Here is a 23,296-nt window from a genome sequence, read left to right as displayed (position 1 = left end):
GAGAGCCTACTTGACTGAGAAGGCCACGCCCCTCCTCCTCCAGCCAATCAACTACTTGAAGAGGGTTCCTTTAAAATCCATTCATCAGTCAAAACTGTCAGAAAACCAATTTTATTTGTAAAAACCCTGTAAAATAAAGAATTACAAAACTGGTGGAGGGAGGAATAGAGGGGGAAATATTCATATTTCCTCTTGGTGGATCCCATCAATGAAAAGATCCCACACATTGAAGGATCTGATGAATGGAAGGGTCCCATCAATGGAAGGAATACAATGGGAAATAGATGTCTTCTTGCCGGATCCCATTAATGGAAGGATCCCAACCTTTCAACAAGGTTCTGGCAAAGGAATCCTGGGTGATCCCTCCTTGCAATCTGAAGAACCCGACGGGATCTTTTCTGCTCCTCCTACCGGCCGTCCAGCAGGAAGCGGGTGAGGATCCCTGCGATCAAAAGGCCCACGGCCAAGGCCACAGCCAGCCCCCGCCGGACCAAGAGCTGCTTCCCGGACAAGACGGCGAAATCCGGTAGATCCTCGGAGGGGAGCAGCTGGTGTGCGGACGGAGCCCCGCCGTCGTCAGGGCCCAAGCCCACGAAGGCGGCGCCATTGGGGACACTTGTTTCAGTGGCCAAGTAGGCTGCAAAAAAGAAGAAACACCATAAAATGCGGGTGGAAGGGACCCCCAGAGGCCATCCAGTCCAACCCCATTCAACCAGGCAGGAAGATAAAATTACTATTATGTTATTATCAATATATTATTAGACTCAGAATTGGAGGGGACCCCCAGAGGCCATCTAGTCCAAGCCCCTTCTGCCAGGAACATGGAATTAATATTATACAATTATCTATTATTATTATTATTATTAGATTAAAATTATCTATTATTATTATTATTATTATTATTATTATTATTAGACTCAAAGTTCGGAGGGACCTCAAAGGTGAGTCAGTCCAGCCTCCTTCTGCCAACAAGATAGAATTGCTATATAATAATAATAATAACAACAACAACAATAGCTATTATTATTAGACTCATAGACTTGGGAGAGTCCCCAAGGGCCATCCAGTTCAAATCCCTTCTGCCAGACAGGAAGATAGAATTACTATGGTATTATTATCTATTATTATTATTAGATTCATAGAGTTGGAAGGGACCCCTAGAGGCCATCCAGTTCAACCCCCTTTTGCCAGGTACATGGAATTAATAGTATACAATTATTATGATTAGACTCATAGAGTTGGGAGGAACCCCCAGCAGGCATCCAATTCAACCCCTTTCTGCCAGGAACATGGAATTCGTATTATAAAATTATTATTATTATTAGACTCATAGAGTTGGGAGGGACCCTAAAGGCCATCCAGTCCAACTCCCTTCTGCCAAGCAAAAAGATATTATTATATATTATAGTAATTCTATCTTCTTGCTTGGCAGAAGGGGATTGATTGGATGGCCTTTAGGGTCCCTCCCAACTCTATGAGTCTAATAATAATAATAATAATAATAATAATAATAATAATAATTTTATAATACTAATTCCATGTTCCTGGCAGAAAGGGGTTGAATTGGATGGCTGCTGGAGGTTCCTCCCAACTCTATGAGTATTATTATTATTATTATATAATAGTAATTCTAGCTATTATTATTAGACTCATAGACTTGGGAGAGACCCCAAGGGCCATCCAGTCCAACCCCTTCTGCCAGAAGGGAAAAACACCACCAAAACCCTCCCAACAGATGGCCATCTGATGAAAAGCGTCTAGAAGAGACTCCAGAGGGCTTCATATTCTACTGTGGAATAGCTCCCATCATCCCCCTAAAACCAAAAAGGACTCATTGCTTGTTCATTGAAAGTACCTAAAGGCACAGCTTTGCCAGTTGCTGTCTCCTCCTCCGCCTCGCCCTGCAGCCGGATCCCCAATCCCGCCCGGATCTGGGCCTGAAAATATAACAACCCAAAAAAGGAGCATCAGATACAAGATCCTAGTCCTCATGGCCCACACAAAGGCAATTAATTGGAGGATAAGGAAAGGGACACACCTCTTCGGCGGCTTTCTTCCAATCCATCCGCAGGACGACCACCAGAAAGGAAACAGCTTGCAAGGAGATGCAGACAATCAGCCCGGTCCAGAGACCTGGCGGGAGAAGCAACAGGGTCTCAGTGAAAGGCCATTATAGATCCCAAGAAGATGGAAGAGACCCCCTAAAGGCCATCCAGTCCAACCTTCACTCTGCCAAGATGGAAAGACACCACTTGATCCCTCCCGGCGGAGGGCCACTGACTCACCCATGACTCCCAGGCCGTATTTGAACATGAGGGTGATGCCGATGGGAAAGCCGACGACGTAGTAGCCGACCGCGTTGGCGATAGCTCCAACCTTTTGCTTCCCGGCGCCTCTCAGAACCCCTCCGCAGGTGGCCTGGAATGGCATTTTCAGGGGGGAAAAGGACTTGATTTCAGCCTTGAGGACTAGAAACTTGCCCTCAAACGGATCTGTGCCTGTTTCTTTGCGGGGAGGTTACTTACGGCTATCGCGTCGAAGAGGTGGAAGGGAGCAAAGATCTTCATGACTTTGGAGACCAAGGCCACAATCTCTCTGGAAGGTAGAAATGAAGCAAGAAATATTTATAGGTTTTTCTCACTAATTCGAAAGATTCGAGACTGAGAATGGTTGAAAAGTGGAAAACCCGAGCAATGCTCACACCAAACATTAGGTGGCGCCAAAGCCCAAAGAAATAGTCACCTGTCAATTTCCAGCATTTCCAATGTAAATGCTGATCCAATGGCGAGTGTGCATCCGAGTGCACTAGTGAACACACAACTGAGTGTGTGAATGGGTGTAAATACAGATCAGGAGGTTGAGTTCTCAATTGAATGCACAACTGAAGTGTGCAACCAAGCGTGCAAATTAATATCAGTGTCGATCCAATTATGAGTGTGTGACTAAATGCACTAGTGAATACACTACTGAGTGTGCAAATGAATATCAATGCAGGTTCATTAATGCGTGTGTGACCGAATGCATGTGAATGCATTACGGAGTATGCAAATGAACGCAATGGTGAGTGCATAATCAAATGCACTTTTATCCTCTCTTGGCGCCACCTAGTGTTCATTGAAGGAACAGCCTGGGTTCTGCTTGATGGAATATTATTACAGTAGAGTCTCACTTATCCAAGCTAAACGGGCCGGCAGACAATAAGGAGGGATTAAGGAAAAGCCTTTTAAACATCAAATTAGGTTATGATTTTACAAATTAGGCACCAAAACATCATGTTATGCAACAAATTAGTTCAATACGCAGTCATGTTATGTTGTAATTACTGTATTTACGAATTTAGCACCAAAATATCACGATATATTGAAAATATTGACTACCAAAATGGCTTGGATATTCCAGAGGCTTGGATAAGTGAGGCTTGGATTAGTGAGACTCTACTGTATTATATTACTAGCTGTGCCCGGCCACGCGTTGCTGTGGCAAAGTGGGGGTGGTATTGGTTAAAAATTGTTGTGTAATTTTTATTTGACGTTATTTGTATTTTTTAATTAATTTTATTGTAAGTTATTTTTTATTTATTATATTTTATTATTTTCTTGTATTATTTTTAGTTATTTTGTTATTATAGTATTTTATTGTATTAATCTTTTAGTGTTTTTAATTATTTTTAGTGTTCTTTTTATTATTTTTTATTGGGTTGCTAGGAGACCAAGTTGGATGATCTTAGCCTTCTAACTGGCAGCAATTGGATAAAAACAATTATTCCTCTCCCTCTAATTAGGACTTCATTTTTCTTTTCTTTTTGTTGTATCAACCTAGAGGCATGGATGAGGGGTTGTGATGTCAAATTTCGAGGTTGGGGGGCCTGTAGTTTTGTTGTTTTGTCGGTCGCCGTGATGCCATCACTCTTTTATATATAGATCATCTTTATATTTATCCTGCCTTTCTCTCAATAAATATAGGGACTCAATGCGGCTAACAGTCAATATGACACAATACAGACTGCATTAAAATATGAGTGTAACAATTAAAATCTCAAATGAATTTTTAAGTTTCTAAATTCCACTTAAATTTTAGAACGAATTGGATCAAAGAAGTGATTTGTTATTAATTAAATTAATTTTTTTAATGTATTATTATTCTACATTATTTAAAATAATGTCTTAAGGGAAAAATAGTAGGGTCATACGCACTTGTCGCTGGTGAAAATGTAGGCTACCACGTTTCTGATGGCCGCCAAGAGTCCTGCAAAGATTACCGCAAAGACGCCTTTGGAAAAAAGAAACAGAGTAGGAACACGTTCAGTACGGACACCTTCTGTGGCTTCTACTACAACAACCGTTTGTGGGACGCTGTGCCTTTAAGGAAGGACGAGCTGTTCTGAGAGAAAGCCCCGCCCACCTGGCTCAGCAGGCCAGTCCTTAAAGAGACATACGCACCAGAGCAGAGGAGGCCTGTGATGCACGACGTCTTGGCTTGTGCTGCATCACCGGCCCCTAAAGCGTTCCCCACCCGGACCCCAGACGCAACGCTCATGCCTTGGGGTAGCTGTGGGGAGGAATAGGAATATTAATATTATTATTACATTATTATCATAGTATTATTATAGTACAGTCATTACATCATCATAGTATCATTACAATAGTAATAATTACTGCACTATTATTATATTGGCATCATAACAGTATTATTCTATTATTACTCTCACATTATTGTCATAGTATTATTACTGTAGCATTCTTACTACAGCTTTATTATTATTAGATACAGATGTAATAATAATGTAATAATAAAATATTGCATATACAATATAATATGCTATATTATACAATGATTAAGATATAATATATTAATATTCAATAATAATCTAATAATGCAACAATATTAAATAACACTGTAAATAATATTAAATAATATCGTATATACTCGAGTATAAGCCGACCCGAATGTAAGCCGAGGCACCTAATTTTACCACAACAAAAACTGGGAAAACATTGACTCAAGTATAAGCCGAGGGTGGGAAATTTCAGAAATAAAAATAGATACCAATAAAATTATATTAATCGAGGCATCCGTAGGTTAAATGTTTTTGAATATTTACACAAAGCTCAAATTTAAGATAAGACTGTCCAACTCTGATCCAATCATTATTCTCATCTTCCTCAATGTAAATGTGCTTATGTATCCTTTTAATAATAATAGAGTAAAATAATACATGTAATAATAATAAATACATGAAAATAATACATGTAATAAGAGTAAAATAATAAATGCAATATTTATTTATTTATTTATTGACAGTATTTATATTCCGCCCTTCTCACTCCAAAGAGGACTCAGGGTGGATCACATTACACATGTAAGGCTAACATTCAATGCCTTAACATAGAACAAAGACAGAGACAAACGCAGGCTCTGAGCTGGCCTCGAACTCATGATCTCTTGGTCAGAGTGATTTGTTGCAGCTGCCTGCTCACCAGCCTGCGCTGCAGCCCGGGCCTTATCAATTTATTATTATTAATAGATTAATAATTTATTATTATTATTAATGATAATAAGATCAGAGCAAAATAATAAATGTATTAATAAGAATAAAAATAGAGTAAAATAAATGTAATAGTAGCAACAATAATAGAGAAAAATAATAAATGTAATAATACCAATAATAATAGAGAAGCATAATAAATGTACCATATATTCTCAAGCCAAATACAGTAGAGTCTCACTTATCCAACATAAACGGGCCGGCAGAATGTTGGATGTGAATATGTTGGATAATAAGGAGGGATTAAGGAAAAGCCTATTAAACCTCAAATTAGGTTATGATTTTACAAATTAAGCACCAAAACATCATGTTATACAACAAATTTGAAAGAAAAAGTAGTTCAAATACGCAGTAATGCTATGTAGTAATTACTGTATTTACGAATTTAGCACCAAAATATCACGATGTTTTGCAAACATTGACTACAAAAATGCGTTGGATAATCCAGAACGTTGGATAAGTGAGACTCAACCAGGACCCTCACCAGAGTATAAGCCGAGGGGTGCTTTTTCAGTCTTAAAAAAAGGGCTGAAAAACTAGACTTATACTTGAGTATATACAGTAATGAAATGATATAAATATTAAATAATGCAATAATAACGTAATAATATTGAATCATAGTAATGTAATCATAATATTAAATAATAATAATAATAATAATAATAATAATAATAATAATAATAATAATACAGAACATCCTAAATGCTAGGTTTAGGGTGAGGTGAAGAGGTTGCTCAAACTATTGTAATCTCTCGGGGGCACAGACTTCTTCTAGTGCAGGGGTCCCCAAACTAAGGCCCGGGGGCCGGATGCGGCCCTCCAAGGTCATTCACCTGGCCCCCGCCCTCAGTTTTATAATATATTTTTATATCAGTTTTAATAATATAATATATTGTATATACATATAATATTGATAAAAATATTATAATGTTATACAATATAATACTAATAATAATGCCATATAATAATATTAATTATATGTTATATATTACATATAGTATTACAGTATAGTGGTATAGTTCAATATAGTAATGTATAGTGCTAATATTGTGCTATGCTAATAATATAATATATTGTATGTACATACAGCTGCTCTGAGTCCCCTTCGGGGTAAGAAGGGTGGGATTTAAATGTAGTAAATAAATGTAGTAAGTAAATAAATAATTAATTTTAGACTTAGGCTCACCCAAATTCTGAAAGGACTTGAAGGCACACAACAACAACAACAACAACAATCCTAATGAACTTGACTATCTCATTGGCCAGTAGCAGGCCCACACTTTCCATTGAAATCCTGATAGGTTTATGTTGGTTAAGATTGTTTTCATTTTTAAATATTGTATTGTTCTTTCATGGTTGTTGTTGTTGTTGTTTTGCACTACAAATAAGACATGTGCAGTGTGCATAGGAATTTGTTCGTATTTTTTTTCAAATGATAATTCGGCCCCTCCATAGTCTGAAGGATTGTAGACTGGCCCTTTGCTTTAAAAGTTTGAGGACCCCTGTTCTAGTGCTTTATGTTCATTGAGGATAGAGGCTTAAACTGCTGCTCACCAGGTAGGCGATGGTGGCCAGTTCGAAAATGATGGACTGGGCGCCCAGCTCCACGACGCTGATCATTCCTGCAGGAAGTCAATAGAGTTGGAGGGAAGTGATTGGTGCCATGAACACCAGAAAAGGGGGAAGAGGAAGTGTGTCCCGGGGAAAGAAAGGAAGGAAGGAAGGCTCACCGGTGAGGAAGCTCCCGATTTCGAAGGTCCACCACTCAATGCACATCATCAGCATGCTGGGCAGCGCCAGGCGCAGGAAGCCCCCCCACTCCTGCAGGCAGTCCCACCCCCAGCCTGGAAGCAGAGAGGTGGGGAAAATGAAATTAAAAAAATGAAACGAAATTAAAAATGAAATTAACATTTCCAAATTAATAAAATACAATAAAATAATGTAAAAATAAATAATGTATATATATAATTTTTGCATTATTTTATTTATTTTTATAACATGCATACATACACACACACACACACATATATATATATACTAGCTGTGCCCAGCCACGCGTTGCTGTGGCATTTTCTGGTGGTTTTGGTGAGAAATTGTTGAGGTAGTGGTGGTATTTAATGTCTGTTGTATGGTAATCCACTGAAGTGGATTATATGGCAGCGTGGAGTCAAGATAATCCAGTGCAAAGCAGATAATATAAGATTCTAAATGGGTTATATAGCTGTGTGGAAGGGCCTTGAGTCTACACTGCCATATAATCCAGTTAAAATCTGATAATTTGTGGAAGAGGCCTAAGTGAGGCCTAACTGTGCCTGTCCCCTGGGCTGAGTAGGTTGCTAGGAGACCAAGTGGGCAGAGCTTAGCCTTCAAACTGGCAGCAATTGGATAAATTCCTCTCCCTGTAATTAGGACTTTATTTTTCTTTTTGTTGTATCAACCTAGAGCCGTGAATGATGGGTTGTGTTGTCAAATTTCGAGGTTGGGGGGCCTGTAGTTTTGTTGTTTTGTCTGCTGCCCTGATGCCATCACTCTTTTATATATATAGATCTGTATATACTCGAGTGGGGGCCTCTGGTGGCACAGTGTGTTAAAGCACTGAGCTGCTGAACTTGCGGACCGAAAGGTCCCAGGTTCAAATCCCGGGAGCGTAATGAGCACCCGCTGATAGCTCCAGCTTCTGCCAACCTAGCAGTTCGAAAACATGCCAATGTGAGTAGATCAATAGGTACCGCTCCTGCGGGAAGGTAACAGCGCACCATGCAGTCATGCCGGCCACATGACCTGGAGATGTCTTTGGACAACGCTGGCTCTTTGGCTTAGAAATGGAGATGAGCACCAACCCCCAGAGTCAGTCATGACTGGACTTAACGTCAGGGGAAGCCTTTACCTTTTTTTATATACTCGAGTATAAAGCCTAGTTTTTCAGCCCCTTTTTTAAGACTGAAAAAGCCCCCCTCAGCTTATACTCGGGTGAGGGTCCTGGTTGGCTTATATTTGGGTCTGCTTATACTCGAGAATATATGGTACATTTATTATTTTTCTCAATTATTGTTGTTACTATTACATTTATTTTACTCTATTTTTATTATTATTAATAATACATTTATTATTTCACTCTGAACTTATTATTATTATACAGTAGAGTCTCACTTATCCAACATAAACGGGCTGGCAGAATGTTGGATAAGCAAATATGTTGGATAATAAGGAGGCATTAAGGAAAAGCCTATTAAACGTCAAATTAGGTTATAATTTTACAAATTAATCACCAAAACATCATGTTATACAAAAAATTTGACAGAAAAAGTAGTTCAATACTCAGTAATACTATGTAGTAATTACTGTATTTACGAATTTAGCACCAAAATATCATGATGTATTGAAAACATTGACTACAAAAATGCGTTGGATAATCCAGAACATTGGAAAAGCAAATGTTGGATAAGTGAGATTCTACTGTATTTATTATTTTCCTGTATTTATTATTATTATTATTACATGCATTATTTTACTCTATTATTATTAAAAGGATACATAAGCACATTTACATTGAAGAAGATGAGAATAATGATTTAATCAGAGTTGGACAATCTTATTTTAAATTAGAGCTTTATATAATTATACAAAAACATTTAACCTACTGATGCCTCAATTAATATAATTTTATTAGTATCTGTTTTTATTTCTGAAATTTACCACTCTCGGCTTATACTGGAGTCAATGTTTTCCCAGTTTTTTGTGGTAAAATTAGGTGCCTTGGCTTATATTCGGGTCGGTTTATACTTGAGTATATACGGTGTGTGTGTGTGTGTGTATATATATATATATAATTAAATAAGAAATTTAATCAGGATTTCAAGGGGGGGTGAAAGAAGTGAAATTTCACCTACCTCCCCATGTTTTCTTGTGTATCTTTTTCCACCAAACATAAAGGAAAAGGAGCAGCGGTTGCAAGTTTTGGGAGAGCGTATTTGCCCAGGCTGAGCCCCTAGAAAAGAAAGAAAGAAACAACAAATAAAAGAAAATATGGGACAAGGTTCCATACCCAGTTTGGCCACTAGATGTCACTGCAGAAACATGTGAATACATATCACATGTTATATATCAATGTAGCAAATGTTCATTACTTTGGATTTGAACAGTATATACACAAATTGGCCACTAGGTGTCACTACAGAGACAAGTAAATAAATATCCATCACTTTGGGTCTAAAGAGTCTATATCCAAGTTGGCCACTAGGCGTCACTGCAGAGGCAGGTGAATATCTATACACATATATATATATACTAGCTGTGCCCGGCCACGCGTTGCTGTGGTGAAGTATGGTGGTATGGGAAATAAAGTATTGAGGAATTGGTGGTAGTTAAGGTAAAAGGTAAAAAAAGTCTGTAGCCCTCAGAAAATAGAGGATTTGCCAGACTTTGGTGATGGGAATACTTTGTTGGGAGGTGTTAGCTGGCCCTGATTGTTTCCTGTCTGGAATTCCCGTTTTCAGTGTTGTTCTTTATTTAGTACTCTGATTTTAGAGATTGTATTGTTCTGTTTTATTATACCACAGTAAGTTTTATATATTCTGATTTTAGTGTTTTTGAATACTTGGAGCCAGATTGTATTCATTTTCACAGTTCACAGCAACACAATAATAATAATAATAGTAATGATAGTAATAATAATGACTTTGGTAATACACACTGCTTCACTCCCTTCTCAGCTTCCTTTCTGCAAGAATCCTTTGTTGGGAGGTGTTAGCTGGCCCTGATTGTTTCCTTTGTGGAATTCCCAATTTCCCTGGTTTGAGAGTGTTGCTCTTTATTTACTGTCCTAGTTTTAGAGATTATTATTGTTCTGTATTATTCTACCACAGTAATTATTTCATATTACAGTAGAATCTCACTTATCCAACATTCGCTTATCCCTTATGAGCCTTCTAACTGGCAGCAATTGGATAAAAACAATTATTAAACGGTTTGGGACCCACCTACCTTCGTGACCGTATCTCCTACCATAAACCTGCCCGATCTCTGCGATCGTCAGGGGAGGCTCTCCTGTCGCCACTGCCTTTATCCCAGACCCGCCTTGTAGGAACAAGGGAGAGGGCCTTTTCTGCTGTGGCCCCCCGTTTATGGAACTCATTGCCCATTGAAATCAGGCAAGCCTCCACTCTTTCAGACTTTAGGAAAGATCTAAAAACATGGCTCTTCCGATGTGCTTTCGGAGAGTAACTGTTACATGCTTTTGTTACGCCCCCCATTATTTATCCTCTAGACTGTCTGCTATCTTTTCCTTAGTTCCCTGTGGTTTTATTCTTATCCTTTTTCTTATTCTTTTCTCACCCCGAGTTTTAACTGAGTATTAGTGCGGCCTGCCCTGTTATATTGCTCTTTGGATTTTGTGTTGTACTGTATATGATTCTTTATTGTATTGTTGTAATTGTATTATGATATGTTGTTTTTATATTGTGTTATATTGTATTTTTCCCGGGCATGGCCCCATGTAAGCCGCCCCGAGTCCCCATTGGGGAGATGGTGGCGGGGTATAAATAAAGTTTTATTATTATTATTATTATTCCTCTCCCTCTAATTAGGACTTTATTTTTCTTTTCTTTTTGTTGTCAGAACCTAGGGGCAAAGATGGTGGATTGTGCTGGCAAATTTCTAGGTTCTGGGGCTTGTACTTTTGTTGTTTAGCAGGAGGAATGGACACCATTACTCTTATATATAGATAGATATACATTTGAACTCACACTACGCCGAGATCGAAGGTGTAGAGGAAGACGGCATTCATGATGATGTTCAGGATGTTGGCCACCACACCGGTGATCACCTGGGGCAGGAGGATGGCCTTAAAAAGGAAGGAATTTGCACTTGATGATCCAGGTTTTACTCTGAACTTCAAGGTGCCAAGCCTATAGACAGCGCAGTGCCTTGGATGCTTCCCAAAAAGTTACAAATTCCAGATAAATCCATCAACCACCTACAGGATGATGGGCTTTGTCACCTCTTCAAGCAAATACCTGACTCTGCAGATATCGGATCTGTAGCTGGTAGATGAACGCTGCCTACAGAAAAAGAAGGACAAGCAAAAATTAAGGGATGCTTCTGTCATTTTCCATCCCTATGGACTTTCTTGGACTGCAATTCCTATTAGACCTGGCTAGTGGGGGTGATGGTTTATGAGGCTTGCTTTTGATTCAGCGGAGTCCTGTTTTTGCAAATGCTTTCAAGTGTTGAATATTGATATTATTAATAATAATATATCATTATTAATATAATAAACTATTATTATACTACATTAACATAATATAGTAATATAACAATATAATAATAATTAATTTAATAGAAATATGGTGCAAGTTCTAATTTATATCAAATTTATATATTATATTTAAATATATATATATATCTACAGTAAATAAATAAGATATAAATTTTATATATACAGTAGAGTCTCACTTATCCAAGCTAAATGGGCCAGCAGAAGCTTGGATAAGCGAATATCTTGGATAATAAGGAGGGATTAAGGAAAAGCCTATTAATCAAATTAGGTTTTTATTTTACAAATTAAACACCAAAACATGTTATACAACAAATTTGACAGAAAACGTAGTTCAATACGCAGTAATGTTATATTGTAATTACTGTATTTACAAATTTAGGACCAAAATATCATGATATATTGAAAACATTGACTACAAAAATGGCTTGGGTAATCCAGAAGCTTGGATAAGCGAGGCTTGGATAAGTGAGACTGTACTTTCCTGCCTGGCAGAAGGGGGTTGAACTGGGGTTTTTTCCAACTCTAGGATTAAATAATAATAATAACAACAATAACAGTAGTAATAGTAGTGACAATCTTTGATTATATATATAAGACTGTCCAACTCTGATCAAATCATTATTCTCATCTTTTTCAATGTAAATGTACTTATGTATCCTTTTAATAATAATAGAGTAAAATAATACATGTAATAATAATAATAATATAGGAAAATAATACATGTCATAATAATATCCGAGTGAAATAATAAATGTAATAATAATAATAGAGTAAAATAAATGTAATAGTAGCAACAATAATAGAGAAAAATAATAAATGTGATAATACCAAGAATAATAATAAATGTACCATATATTCTCGAGTATAAGCTGACCCAAATATAAGCCAAGCAGGACCCTCACCAGAGTATAAGCCGAGAGGGGTTTTTTCAGCCTTAAAAAAGGACTGAAAAACTAGGCTTATACTTCAGTATATACAGTATTTATAGGGCCATAATTTCCAGATATTTTTGGACTGCAGCTCATAGCAAAATAATAATAATAATCCGAAAATACATCACACAGTCCTAAACGCTTGGGAAGTGTTCGACTTGTGATTTTGTGATACGAAATCCAGCATATCCATCTTGTTTGCTGTGTCATAATAATAATAATAATAATAATACATCACACAGTCCTAGACACTTGGGAAGTGTTCGACTTGTGATTTTGTGATACGAAATCCAGCATATCTATCTTGTTTGCTGTGTCATAATAATAATAATAATAATAATAATAATAATACATCACACAGTCCTAGACACTTGGGAAGTGTTCGACTTGTGATTTTGTGATACGAAATCCAGCATATCTATCTTGTTTGCTGTGTCATAATAATAATAATAATAATAATACATCACACAGTCCTAGACACTTGGGAAGTGTTCGACTTGTGATTTTGTGATACGAAATCCAGCATATCTATCTTGTTTGCTGTGTCATAATAAAATAATAATAATAATAATAATAATAATACATCACACAGTCCTAGACACTTGGGAAGTGTTCGACTTGTGATTTTGTGATACGAAATCCAGCATATCTATCTTGTTTGCTGTGTCATAATAAAATAATAATAATAATAATAATAATAATAATACATCACACAGTCCTAGACACTTGGGAAGTGTTCGACTTGTGATTTTGTGATACGAAATCCAGCATATCTATCTTGTTTGCTGTGTCATAATAAAATAATAATAATAATAATAATAATAATAATACATCACACAGTCCTAGACACTTGGGAAGTGTTCGACTTGTGATTTTGTGATACGAAATCCAGCATATCTATCTTGTTTGCTGTGTCATAATAAAATAATAATAATAATAATAATTACACACACACATATATATAACAATATACTATTGTTTCTACCCCATCTTCCTGGTTTAAGAGAGAAATGGCGAGACTTACTGGGAGAGCAGGAATAAATATCATCACATAAACTTGGGTTAACCTGCAAGAGACAAAGAATAGAATGCTATTCCTTATTCAAATAAGACACATAATAAGAAGCCAAAATGCCATTTTAGAGGGGCAAGGGTGCTCATATCTCTTCTTGGGGAAACGCAACCAAATAAAAACACTGAATAAAGAACATTTATTATCTCCGTACCGGGAGACCTCGGGGTCCTGTCGGCAGAGGAGGAGGATGCGCTCGGCGTTGAGGAAGACGGCCCAGCAGGGGAAGCAGAAGAGGAGCAGGATCAGGATGCCCCGCTGCAGGATGGTGCCCACCCGCTTCATGTTGCGGCTGCCGTAGGTCTGGGTCATGAGCGTGTCACAGACCGAGGCCAAGCCCGTGCCGATGGAGATGCCGATGACATTGATGACCTGCGCGGGAGAGGTCCGGTTAAGCCGCACACAGCCAAAGCTAGGCGATTCTAAACACAGGCCAGGTGGCCATCTCTCAGGAGGGATCGGATGGTGCCCTACAGAAGGGGGGTGAACTGCAGGGCCCTCTTTGGGCTTCTCTTCCAACTCTATTATTCTATTTACATGTACATTACAACATAACACACATGCACATTAGGTCCAGGACTAGGATATTAGAGATATCTAGATGCCCTTTGGGGTCTCTTCCTATTATTATTATTATTATTATTAATAATAATAATAGCAGAGGCATTGTGTCTTTCTTAATGGCAGAAAGGGGGTTGGACTGGAGGGCCCTCTTTGGGCACTTTGCCCAACTCATTTTATGTTTTTATTGCTGTGTTTTATAATGATTGTGATTTTTAATGCCTTTTAAATTTTTGTATTTGATATTACTGTATGCTGGTTTTATATCTGTAAGCCGCCCCGAGTCCCTCTGGGGAGATGGTGGCAAGGTACAAAAATAAAATTATTATTATTATTATTCTCTTCCAACTCTAGGATTCTATTATTATTATTATTATTATTATTATTATTATTATTATTATTATGGCCTGGATGACCCTCTGTCAGGAGAGATCGGATGTTGTCTTATACTTAATGGGAGAAAGAAATTGGACTAGAGGGCCCTCTTTGGGCTTCTCTTTCAACCCTACTATTATTATTATTATTATTATTATTATTATTATTATTATTATTATTAGCAAGGGATGGATGGTCCTCTGTCAGGACAGATCGGATGGTGTCTTACTTAATGGGAGAAACAAGTTGGACTAGAGGGCCCTCTTTGGGCTTCTCTTTCAAATCTACTATTATTATCATTATTATTATTAGTAAGGGATGGATGGCCCTCTGTTGGGGGGGATCTGATGGTGTCTTACTTAAAAGCAGAAGGGAATTGGACTAGGAACGCTTTGGGGGTCTCTTCCAACTATTATTATTATTATTATCATCATCATCAATTATTAGTAGGGACTCAGTGGCCCTCTGTCGGGAAGGATCAGATGGTGTCTTACTTAATGTCAGAAGGAGGTTGGACTGGAGGGGATTCTATTATTATTATTATTATTATTATTGACACAACGACATTGTATGACACAGCAAACAAGATAGATATGCTGGATTTTGTATATTATTATTATTATTATTATTATTATTATTATTATAGACTGGATGGTCTTTCATCTATCAGGAGGGCTTTGATTGAGCTCTTCCTGCCTGGCTGCAAGGGGTTGGACTAGATGCCCTCTGGGGGTCTCTTCCAACTCTAGGATTGTACGATAGCTATAGATATAGAATATAGTGTATCTATTATATCTCTACGGCTGAATGACCGTCAGTTGGGAGGGCTTTGATGGTGCTTTTCCAGCCCCGGACTGGATGCCCTCTGGGGGTCCCTTTGAGGGAGAGCCTTCCTTACCGAGACGGCGAGGGTCACGGCGTCCAGCTCGGCTTTGCCCAAATGGCCGCAGAAGATGGAGCTGACCACGTTGATCAGGAAGCCCAGCAATTGTGCCACGAACTGGGAAGAAGAGAAGGGAGAGAGGAAAGGAGACCTCATGAGGACTAGAGCCTTATATTGACTCATAAGGACTTATAGATATTGACATTCCCCGTATGATAGACACCTAGCCAACAGAAGCTACCTTTCCACATGCGGGGATGGTTGGGAGTCTTTTCTAAATACAAAAGAGTGTGTGTGGATGGATGGATAAATAGATATTTAGAGAGGAAGGGTTAGATGGATATATGAATATGACAGGATGGATAGGTGTTAGATAATATATTATATTGTATATGCATATAATATTAATAATATTATTATGTAATACAATATAATAATAATAATAATACTACACTACTATAATGGTATATTTATATTATATGTAATATTACTAATAATATTAATAATAATAAATGTGTTGGATAATCCAGAACGTTGGATGATTGAATGTTGGATAAGTGAGACTCTACTGTACTATATTGTACTATAACACTATATTGTAATATTATTAGTAATATTACATATAATATAAATATACCATTATATTGTAGTGTATTATTATTATTATTATTATTTTATAATAATATTATTATTTTATTATGACACAGCAAATACGAAATTCAGCATATCTATCTTGTTTGCTGTGTCATAAAATAATAATAATAATAATAATAATAATACACTACTATAATGGTATATTTATATTATATGTAATATTAATAATAATATTACAATATAGTGTTATAGTACAATATACAGTAGAGTCTCACTTATCCAACATTCACTTATCCAACGTTCTGGATTATCCAACACATTTTTGTAGTCAATGTTTTCAATGCATTGTGATATTTTATATATTATATTGTATATGCATATAATATTAACATTATTATGTAATACAATATAATAATAATAATACACTACTATAATGGTATATTTATATTATATGTAATATTACTAATAATATTACAATATAGTGTTATAGTACAATATAGTACAGTAGAGTCTCACTTATCCAACATTCACTTATCCAACACATTTTTGTAGTCAATGTTTTCAATGCATTGTGATATTTTGGGGCTAAATTCGTAAATACAGTAATTACTACATAGCATTAATGTGTACTGAACTACTTTTTCTTTCAAATTTGTTGTATAAAACGATGTTTTGGTGCTTAATTTGTAGAATCATAACCTATTTTGATGTTTAATAGGCTTTTTCTTAATCTCTCCGTATTATCCAACATATTCGCTTTTCCAACATTCTGCCGGCCTGTTTATGTTGGATAAGCGAGACTCTACTGTACATGCAATATATTCTATTATTCATATAGCACAATATAAGCATTATATATTACTATATTGTACTATAACACTATATTGTAATATTATTAGTAATATTACATATAATATAAATATACAATTTTAATAGTGTATTATTATATTGTATTACATCATAATATTATTAATATTACAGTAGAGTCTCGCTAAATAAATAAATAAATAAAATAAGTAGGTAGATAGGTTAATCGATCGATAGATTGGTAGATAGATAGATAGGTAGGTGATACACCAATTAGAGAAATAATAATAATAATAAATAAATAAAATAAGTAGGTAGATAGGTTAATCGACTGATAGATTGGTAGATAGATAGATAGGTAAGTGATACATCAATTAGAGAAATAATAAATAAATAAATAAAATAAGTAGGTAGATAGGTTAATCGACCGATAGATTGGTAGATAGATAGATAGATAGGTGATACACCAATTAGACAAATAATAATAATAATAAAATAAGTAGGTAGATAGGTTAATCGACCGATAGATTGGTAGATAGATAGATAGGTAAGTGATACATCAATTAGAGAAATAATAAATAAATAAATAAAATAAGTAGGTAGATAGGTTAATCGACCGATAGATTGGTAGATAGATAGATAGGTAAGTGATATATCAATTAGAGAAATAATAAATAAATAAATAAAATAAGTAGGTAGATAGGTTAATCGACCGATAGATTGGTAGATAGATAGATAGGTGATACACCAATTAGACAAATAATAATAATAATAATAAAATAAGTAGGTAGATAGGTTAATCGACCGATAGATTGGTAGATAGATAGATAGGTAAGTGATACATCAATTAGAGAAATAATAATAATAAAAAATAAATAAAATAAGTAGGTAGATAGGTTAATCAACCGATAGATTGGTAGATAGATAGATAGGTAAGTGATACATCAATTAGAGAAATAATAAATAAATAAATAAAATAAGTAGGTAGATAGGTTAATCGACCGATAGATTGGTAGATAGATAGGTAGGTAGGTGATACACCAATTAGAGAAATAACAATAATAATAATAATTAATAAATAAATAAATAAATAAAATAAATAGGTAGATAGGTTAATCGACCGATAGATTGGTAGATAGATAGATAGGTGATACACCAATTAGAGAAATAATAATAATAATAATGAATAAATAAAATAAGTAGGTAGATAGGTTAATCGACCGATAGATTGGTAGATAGATAGATAGGTAGGGTCAATAAAAGTCAATAAAAACATATTAGTAACCAACATGGATTGGATAAAATTATAAATGAGTAGAAATGACTAGAGATAGAAAGATGATCGATGGCTACGTATTTATCCGTTCCTTTCCTCTGTTCTTCCCTTTGTGTCTCTTGGAAACCAACCCTCCCGCCGGGTGTTTTCTTGTTCTTTGAAGAGGACAAAATCCAAGGCGAGTCGGGACAAGGCCGGCTTGTGCAAGCTTTTCCCGTAAAAAAGAGGGGAACAATCCGCCCCGGGGAGCAGGAAGAAGAAAATAGACAGATGTTGCCTTATATCCTCATGTGATGGGAAAGGATCAGGGGGGGGGGGGGGGGGACCCGGTCCTGAGATAGAGATCTCCCATTGTGAGAAAATAGGATAGGATAATTATTGTTTAATTAAATTAAATTTAAATTAATAATTTTAAAATAATTTAATAATAATACTTGCTCATCTAATACTTAATAATAATGTTGAAATAATAATTGAATAATAATAGAAGATAATCTAATACTAACAATCTAATATTAATAAATTGTTAAATAATAATCATAATTTAATAATACTGCTAATAATAATAATCTCAGTCCCTAACTCTGAATCATGTATGTGTATATATGTGTATGCATATACATATATACACATACACACATATTTATTTATTAGCGACATTTATATCCCGTCCTTCTCACCCCGAAGGGGACTCAGGGCGGCTCACAAGTCACGTGTACATACAATATATTATATTATTCATATAGCATAATATAAGCATTATATATTACTATATTATTTATTTATTAGCGACATTTATATCCCGTCCTTCTCACCCCGAAGGGGACTCAGGGCGGCTCACAAGTCACATGTACAAACAATATATTATATTATTCATATAGCACAATATAAGCATTAAATATTACTATATTATTTATTTATTAGCAACATTTATATCTCATCCTTCTCACCCCGAAGTGGACTCTGGGCAGCTCACAAGTCACATGTACATACAATATATTATATTATTCGTATAGCACAATATAAGCATTATATATTACTATATTATTTATTTATTAGCAACATTTATATCTCATCCTTCTCACCCCGAAGTGGACTCTGGGCAGCTCACAAGTCACATGTACATACAATATATTATATTATTCGTATAGCACAATATAAGCATTATATATTGCTATATTATTTATTTATTAGTGACATTTATATCCTGTCCTCCTCACCCCGAAGGGGACTCAGGGAGGCTCACAAGTCATATGTACATACAATATATTATATTATTCATATAGCATAATATAAACATTATATATTACTATATTATTTATTTATTAGTGACATTTATATCCCGCCATTCTCACCCCGAAGGGGACTCAGGGCAGCTCACAAGTCATATGTACATGCAATATATTTTATTATTCGTATTGCGCAATATAAGCATTATATATTACTATATTGTACTATAAGAATATAATGTAATATTATTAGTAATATTACATGTAATATAAATATATCGTTATAATAGTGTATAATAATAATTGTATTAGAATTTAATATTATTAATATAATATGCCTAGACTATCTATATATATATATATATATATATATATATATATATATATATATATATCACAGGGCTTGAACTCAGGGCATTGCGTTCCACAAGAAAGGTCTTATGATCCCTCCATTGTTATCTCCCCAGGCATCAGATGCTTCCAGGAAAAAAGGGAGGCATTTCAGGCCAAGAAACAAAATGTGTCTGCACTGTGGAATGAATGCGGTTTGACGCCACTTCAAGTTCTAATAATAGTAGCGGCATTTAACCCTGCAGCATAGACACATCTGCCTTCTTAGGACTATAACTCCTTCTCAAAAAGTCATTAAATAGCATCTATAGCAATAATAGTAATGATATTATTAATGATATGATTATTAGTAATAATGATACCTGATATAATATCAATGATAAAGGTAAAGGTTTTCCCCTGACATTAAATCTAGTCGTGTCCAACTCTGAGGGTTGGTGCTCATCTCCATTTCTAAGTCCAAGAGCCGGCGTTCGAAAACATGCCAATGTGAGTAGATCAATAGATACTGCTCCGGTGGGAAGGTAACGGCGCTCCATGCAGTCATGCCAATGGCCACATGACCTTGGAGGAGTCTATGGACAACGCCGGCTCTTTGGCTTAGAAATGGAGATGAGCACCAACCCCCAGAGTCAGACACGACTGGACTCAATATCAGGGGAAATAATATAATATACATATAATATTGGGTAAAGGTTTTCCCCTGACATTATGTCCAGTCGTGTATATATAATATTATAATATATAGTAATCTATATAATAATATGATATAATATATAATATATAAGCTTTATTTATATGGATATTATTACTATTATGATGATAATAATACTATAGAATTATAATAATTATAGTAATTATTATTATTATTATAATTATGATAACATTAATAATTGTGATAATTAAAATATGATAAATTATAATATAATAAATATTATACAATCAATTTTTATTTATAAAATATATAATACAATAAATAATAAAATAAAATATGGTAATAATATAATTAATACTGATAATCTCTACCTGAACATATAATGTCAGAGGAAGATCTTTACTTTTACCTTAAATATATATATATATATATATATGGGGCCCCTGGTGGCACAGTGTGTTAAAGCTGCTGAACATGTGGACCAAAAGGTCCCAGGTTCAAATCCCGGGAGCGGAATGAGCACCTGCTGTTAGCCCCAGCTCCTGCCAACCTAGCAGTTCGAAAACATGCAAATGTGAGTAGATCAATAGGTATCGCTCCAGCGGGAAGGTAACGGCACTCCATGCAGTCATGCCAATGGCCACGTGACCTTGGAGGTGTCTACGGACAACGCCGGCTCTTTGGCTTACAATAGAGATGAGTCAGGCATGACTGGACTTAACGTCAGGGGAAACCTTTACCTATATATATATATATAATATTTATCTAAATATATTATATGGGCAGAGGATCTAGAATTATATTTATAATATATCTATAATGCAATATATATATATATATATATAAAATATTTATCTAAATATAATATATTTATATTATATGGGCAGAGGATCTAGAATTATATTTATTATATAGTATATTTATAATACTATCTATAATGCAATATATATATATCTATATATATAAAAGAGTGATGGCATCACGGCAGCGGACAAAACAACAAAAGTAAACACCCCACAACCTCGAAAATTGACAGCACAACCCCTCATCTATGCCTCTAGGTTGATACAACAAAAAGAAAAGAAAAATAAAGTCCTAATTAGAGGGAGAGGAATAATTGTTTTTATCCAATTGCTGCCAGTTAGAAGGCTAAGCTCCGCTCACTTGGTCTCCTAGCAACCCACTCTGCCCAGGGGACCCTTTTCCTTAACTACCACCAATTCCTCAATACTTTATTTCCCATACCACCAGACTTTGCCACAGCAACGCGTGGCCGGGCTCAGCTAGTATATATATATATTTGTGTCAGGAGCAACCAAAGTTGCTTCTGGAGTGAGAGAATTGGCCGTCTGCAAGGACGTTGCCCAGGGGACGCCCGGATGTTTTGATGCTTTTACCATCCTTGTGGGAGGCTTCTCTCATGTCCCTGCATGGAGCTGGAGCTGATAGAGGGAGCTCATCCGGACTCTCCCCGGGTGGGATTCAAACCTGGCAGCCTTTAGGTCAGCAACCCAACTTTCAAGTCACAAAGCTTTTATCCCCTAGGCCACCGGAGGCTTCATATATATATATATATACCGTGTTTCCCCGAAAATAAGACAGTGTCTTATATTATTTTTTACTCCCAAAGATGAGCTAGGTCTTATTTTCAGGGGATGTCTTATTTTTCCATGAAGAAGAATTCATATTCATTGTTGAACAAAAAAAAATGAACATTGATTCTATACTGTACAGTAGTTGTCATCACAAACCAACATAACCAGACAAACTGTGAATCCTGTCAAGAATTTCTTGTTACTACCATTATTTCCATATACAACTGGTATGTAAGCTGCCCCGAGTCCCTCTAGGGAGATGGAGGCGGGGTATAAAAATAAAATAATAATAATAATAATTATTATTATTATTATGTACATTTACCAATCCTGCATGCTATGGTGTTTTGTTTGGCAGACGCCGGGCATGCTTCCAAACAAAAACTTTGCTAGGTCTTACTTTCGGGGGAGGCCTTATATTTAGCAATTCAGCAAAACTTCTACTAGGTCTTATTTTTTGGGGATGTCTTATTTTCAGGGAAACAGGGTATATATATATTATATAATATTTATCTAAGTATAATATATATTATATTGGCAGAGGATCTAGAATGATATTTATAATGTCATATATTTATACTGCATTATAGATATATTATAAATATAATTCTAGATTGTATTATAAATATACTATATAATAAATATCATTCTAGATCCTCTGCCAAGATTGATTGGCATGTTTAGGGGGGAAAGGAGCTCCTGGAGGAATGTGCTTGCTGTGTGCTTAGCCATAAAAGGGCCTGATGATCTTTGGGCTCAAACAAGGCCAGACTTTGCCTCCTTATCTCTCTCTATTTCCCTGCAGATGGGCCAGAAGGAAAGGAGGGAAGGGGAGAAGGAGAGAAGGAGGGATCAATGCATACCCACCCCCAAATAATCTCTCCCGCCATTATTATTATTATTATTATTATTATTATTATTATGATACTGCTCTTACCACTGGGCCTCCGATCTTGACCAGCTCAGGCACCTCCTGCCAGACCCCGAGAGGCATCCCCCGCCGGGCCCTCCTCCAGCCCCTGGCCCAGCGAGAGGGCCCTTGCCCGGCCTCGTTCTCGTCCTCTTCCCGGGGCCTCATGATCCTCCCCGGCCTCCTCCATTCCTCAACGGCCGCCCGCCCCGAATGGGACCCGGCCACGTGCTC

The 23,296-nt window shown here is 36.1% G+C and overlaps 2 protein-coding genes across 4 annotated transcripts in view; one reads left to right on the top strand and one right to left on the bottom strand.

Annotated features, from left to right (window-relative positions):
• LOC103282677 (multidrug and toxin extrusion protein 2) overlaps positions 1-23,296 on the top strand; it is a 48,282-nt gene that overhangs the window by 6,454 nt on the left and 18,532 nt on the right. The gene's annotated exons all lie outside the window — the stretch shown is intronic.
• On the bottom strand, positions 96-23,296 carry slc47a1 (solute carrier family 47 member 1). 2 transcript variants are annotated; one of them, XM_062960668.1, is made up of 16 exons: positions 23,090-23,295; positions 15,661-15,762; positions 13,981-14,198; positions 13,779-13,821; positions 11,560-11,604; positions 11,290-11,387; positions 9,436-9,533; positions 7,276-7,389; positions 7,100-7,167; positions 4,440-4,548; positions 4,194-4,269; positions 2,526-2,595; positions 2,286-2,418; positions 2,039-2,133; positions 1,856-1,937; positions 96-637 (listed from the first exon to the last, which is right to left on the bottom strand). In XM_062960668.1, the coding sequence occupies exons 1-16, from the start codon at positions 23,228-23,230 to the stop codon at positions 408-410; spliced, it is 1,722 nt and encodes a 573-aa protein (XP_062816738.1). In that variant the 5' UTR covers positions 23,231-23,295; the 3' UTR covers positions 96-407. The 2 variants fall into 2 exon arrangements, with proteins under 2 accessions (XP_062816738.1, XP_062816740.1); XM_062960670.1 differs by lacking the exon at positions 11,560-11,604 and having other exon boundaries at positions 23,090-23,296.

The sequence above is a fragment of the Anolis carolinensis genome, unplaced genomic scaffold (genome assembly GCF_035594765.1).
Source record: "Anolis carolinensis isolate JA03-04 unplaced genomic scaffold, rAnoCar3.1.pri scaffold_7, whole genome shotgun sequence".
In the NCBI taxonomy this organism is placed as follows: Eukaryota; Metazoa; Chordata; class Lepidosauria; order Squamata; family Dactyloidae; genus Anolis; species Anolis carolinensis.
The sequence above is the reverse complement of the archived record's forward strand: the minus strand, read 5'-3'. Positions and strand labels throughout refer to the sequence as shown.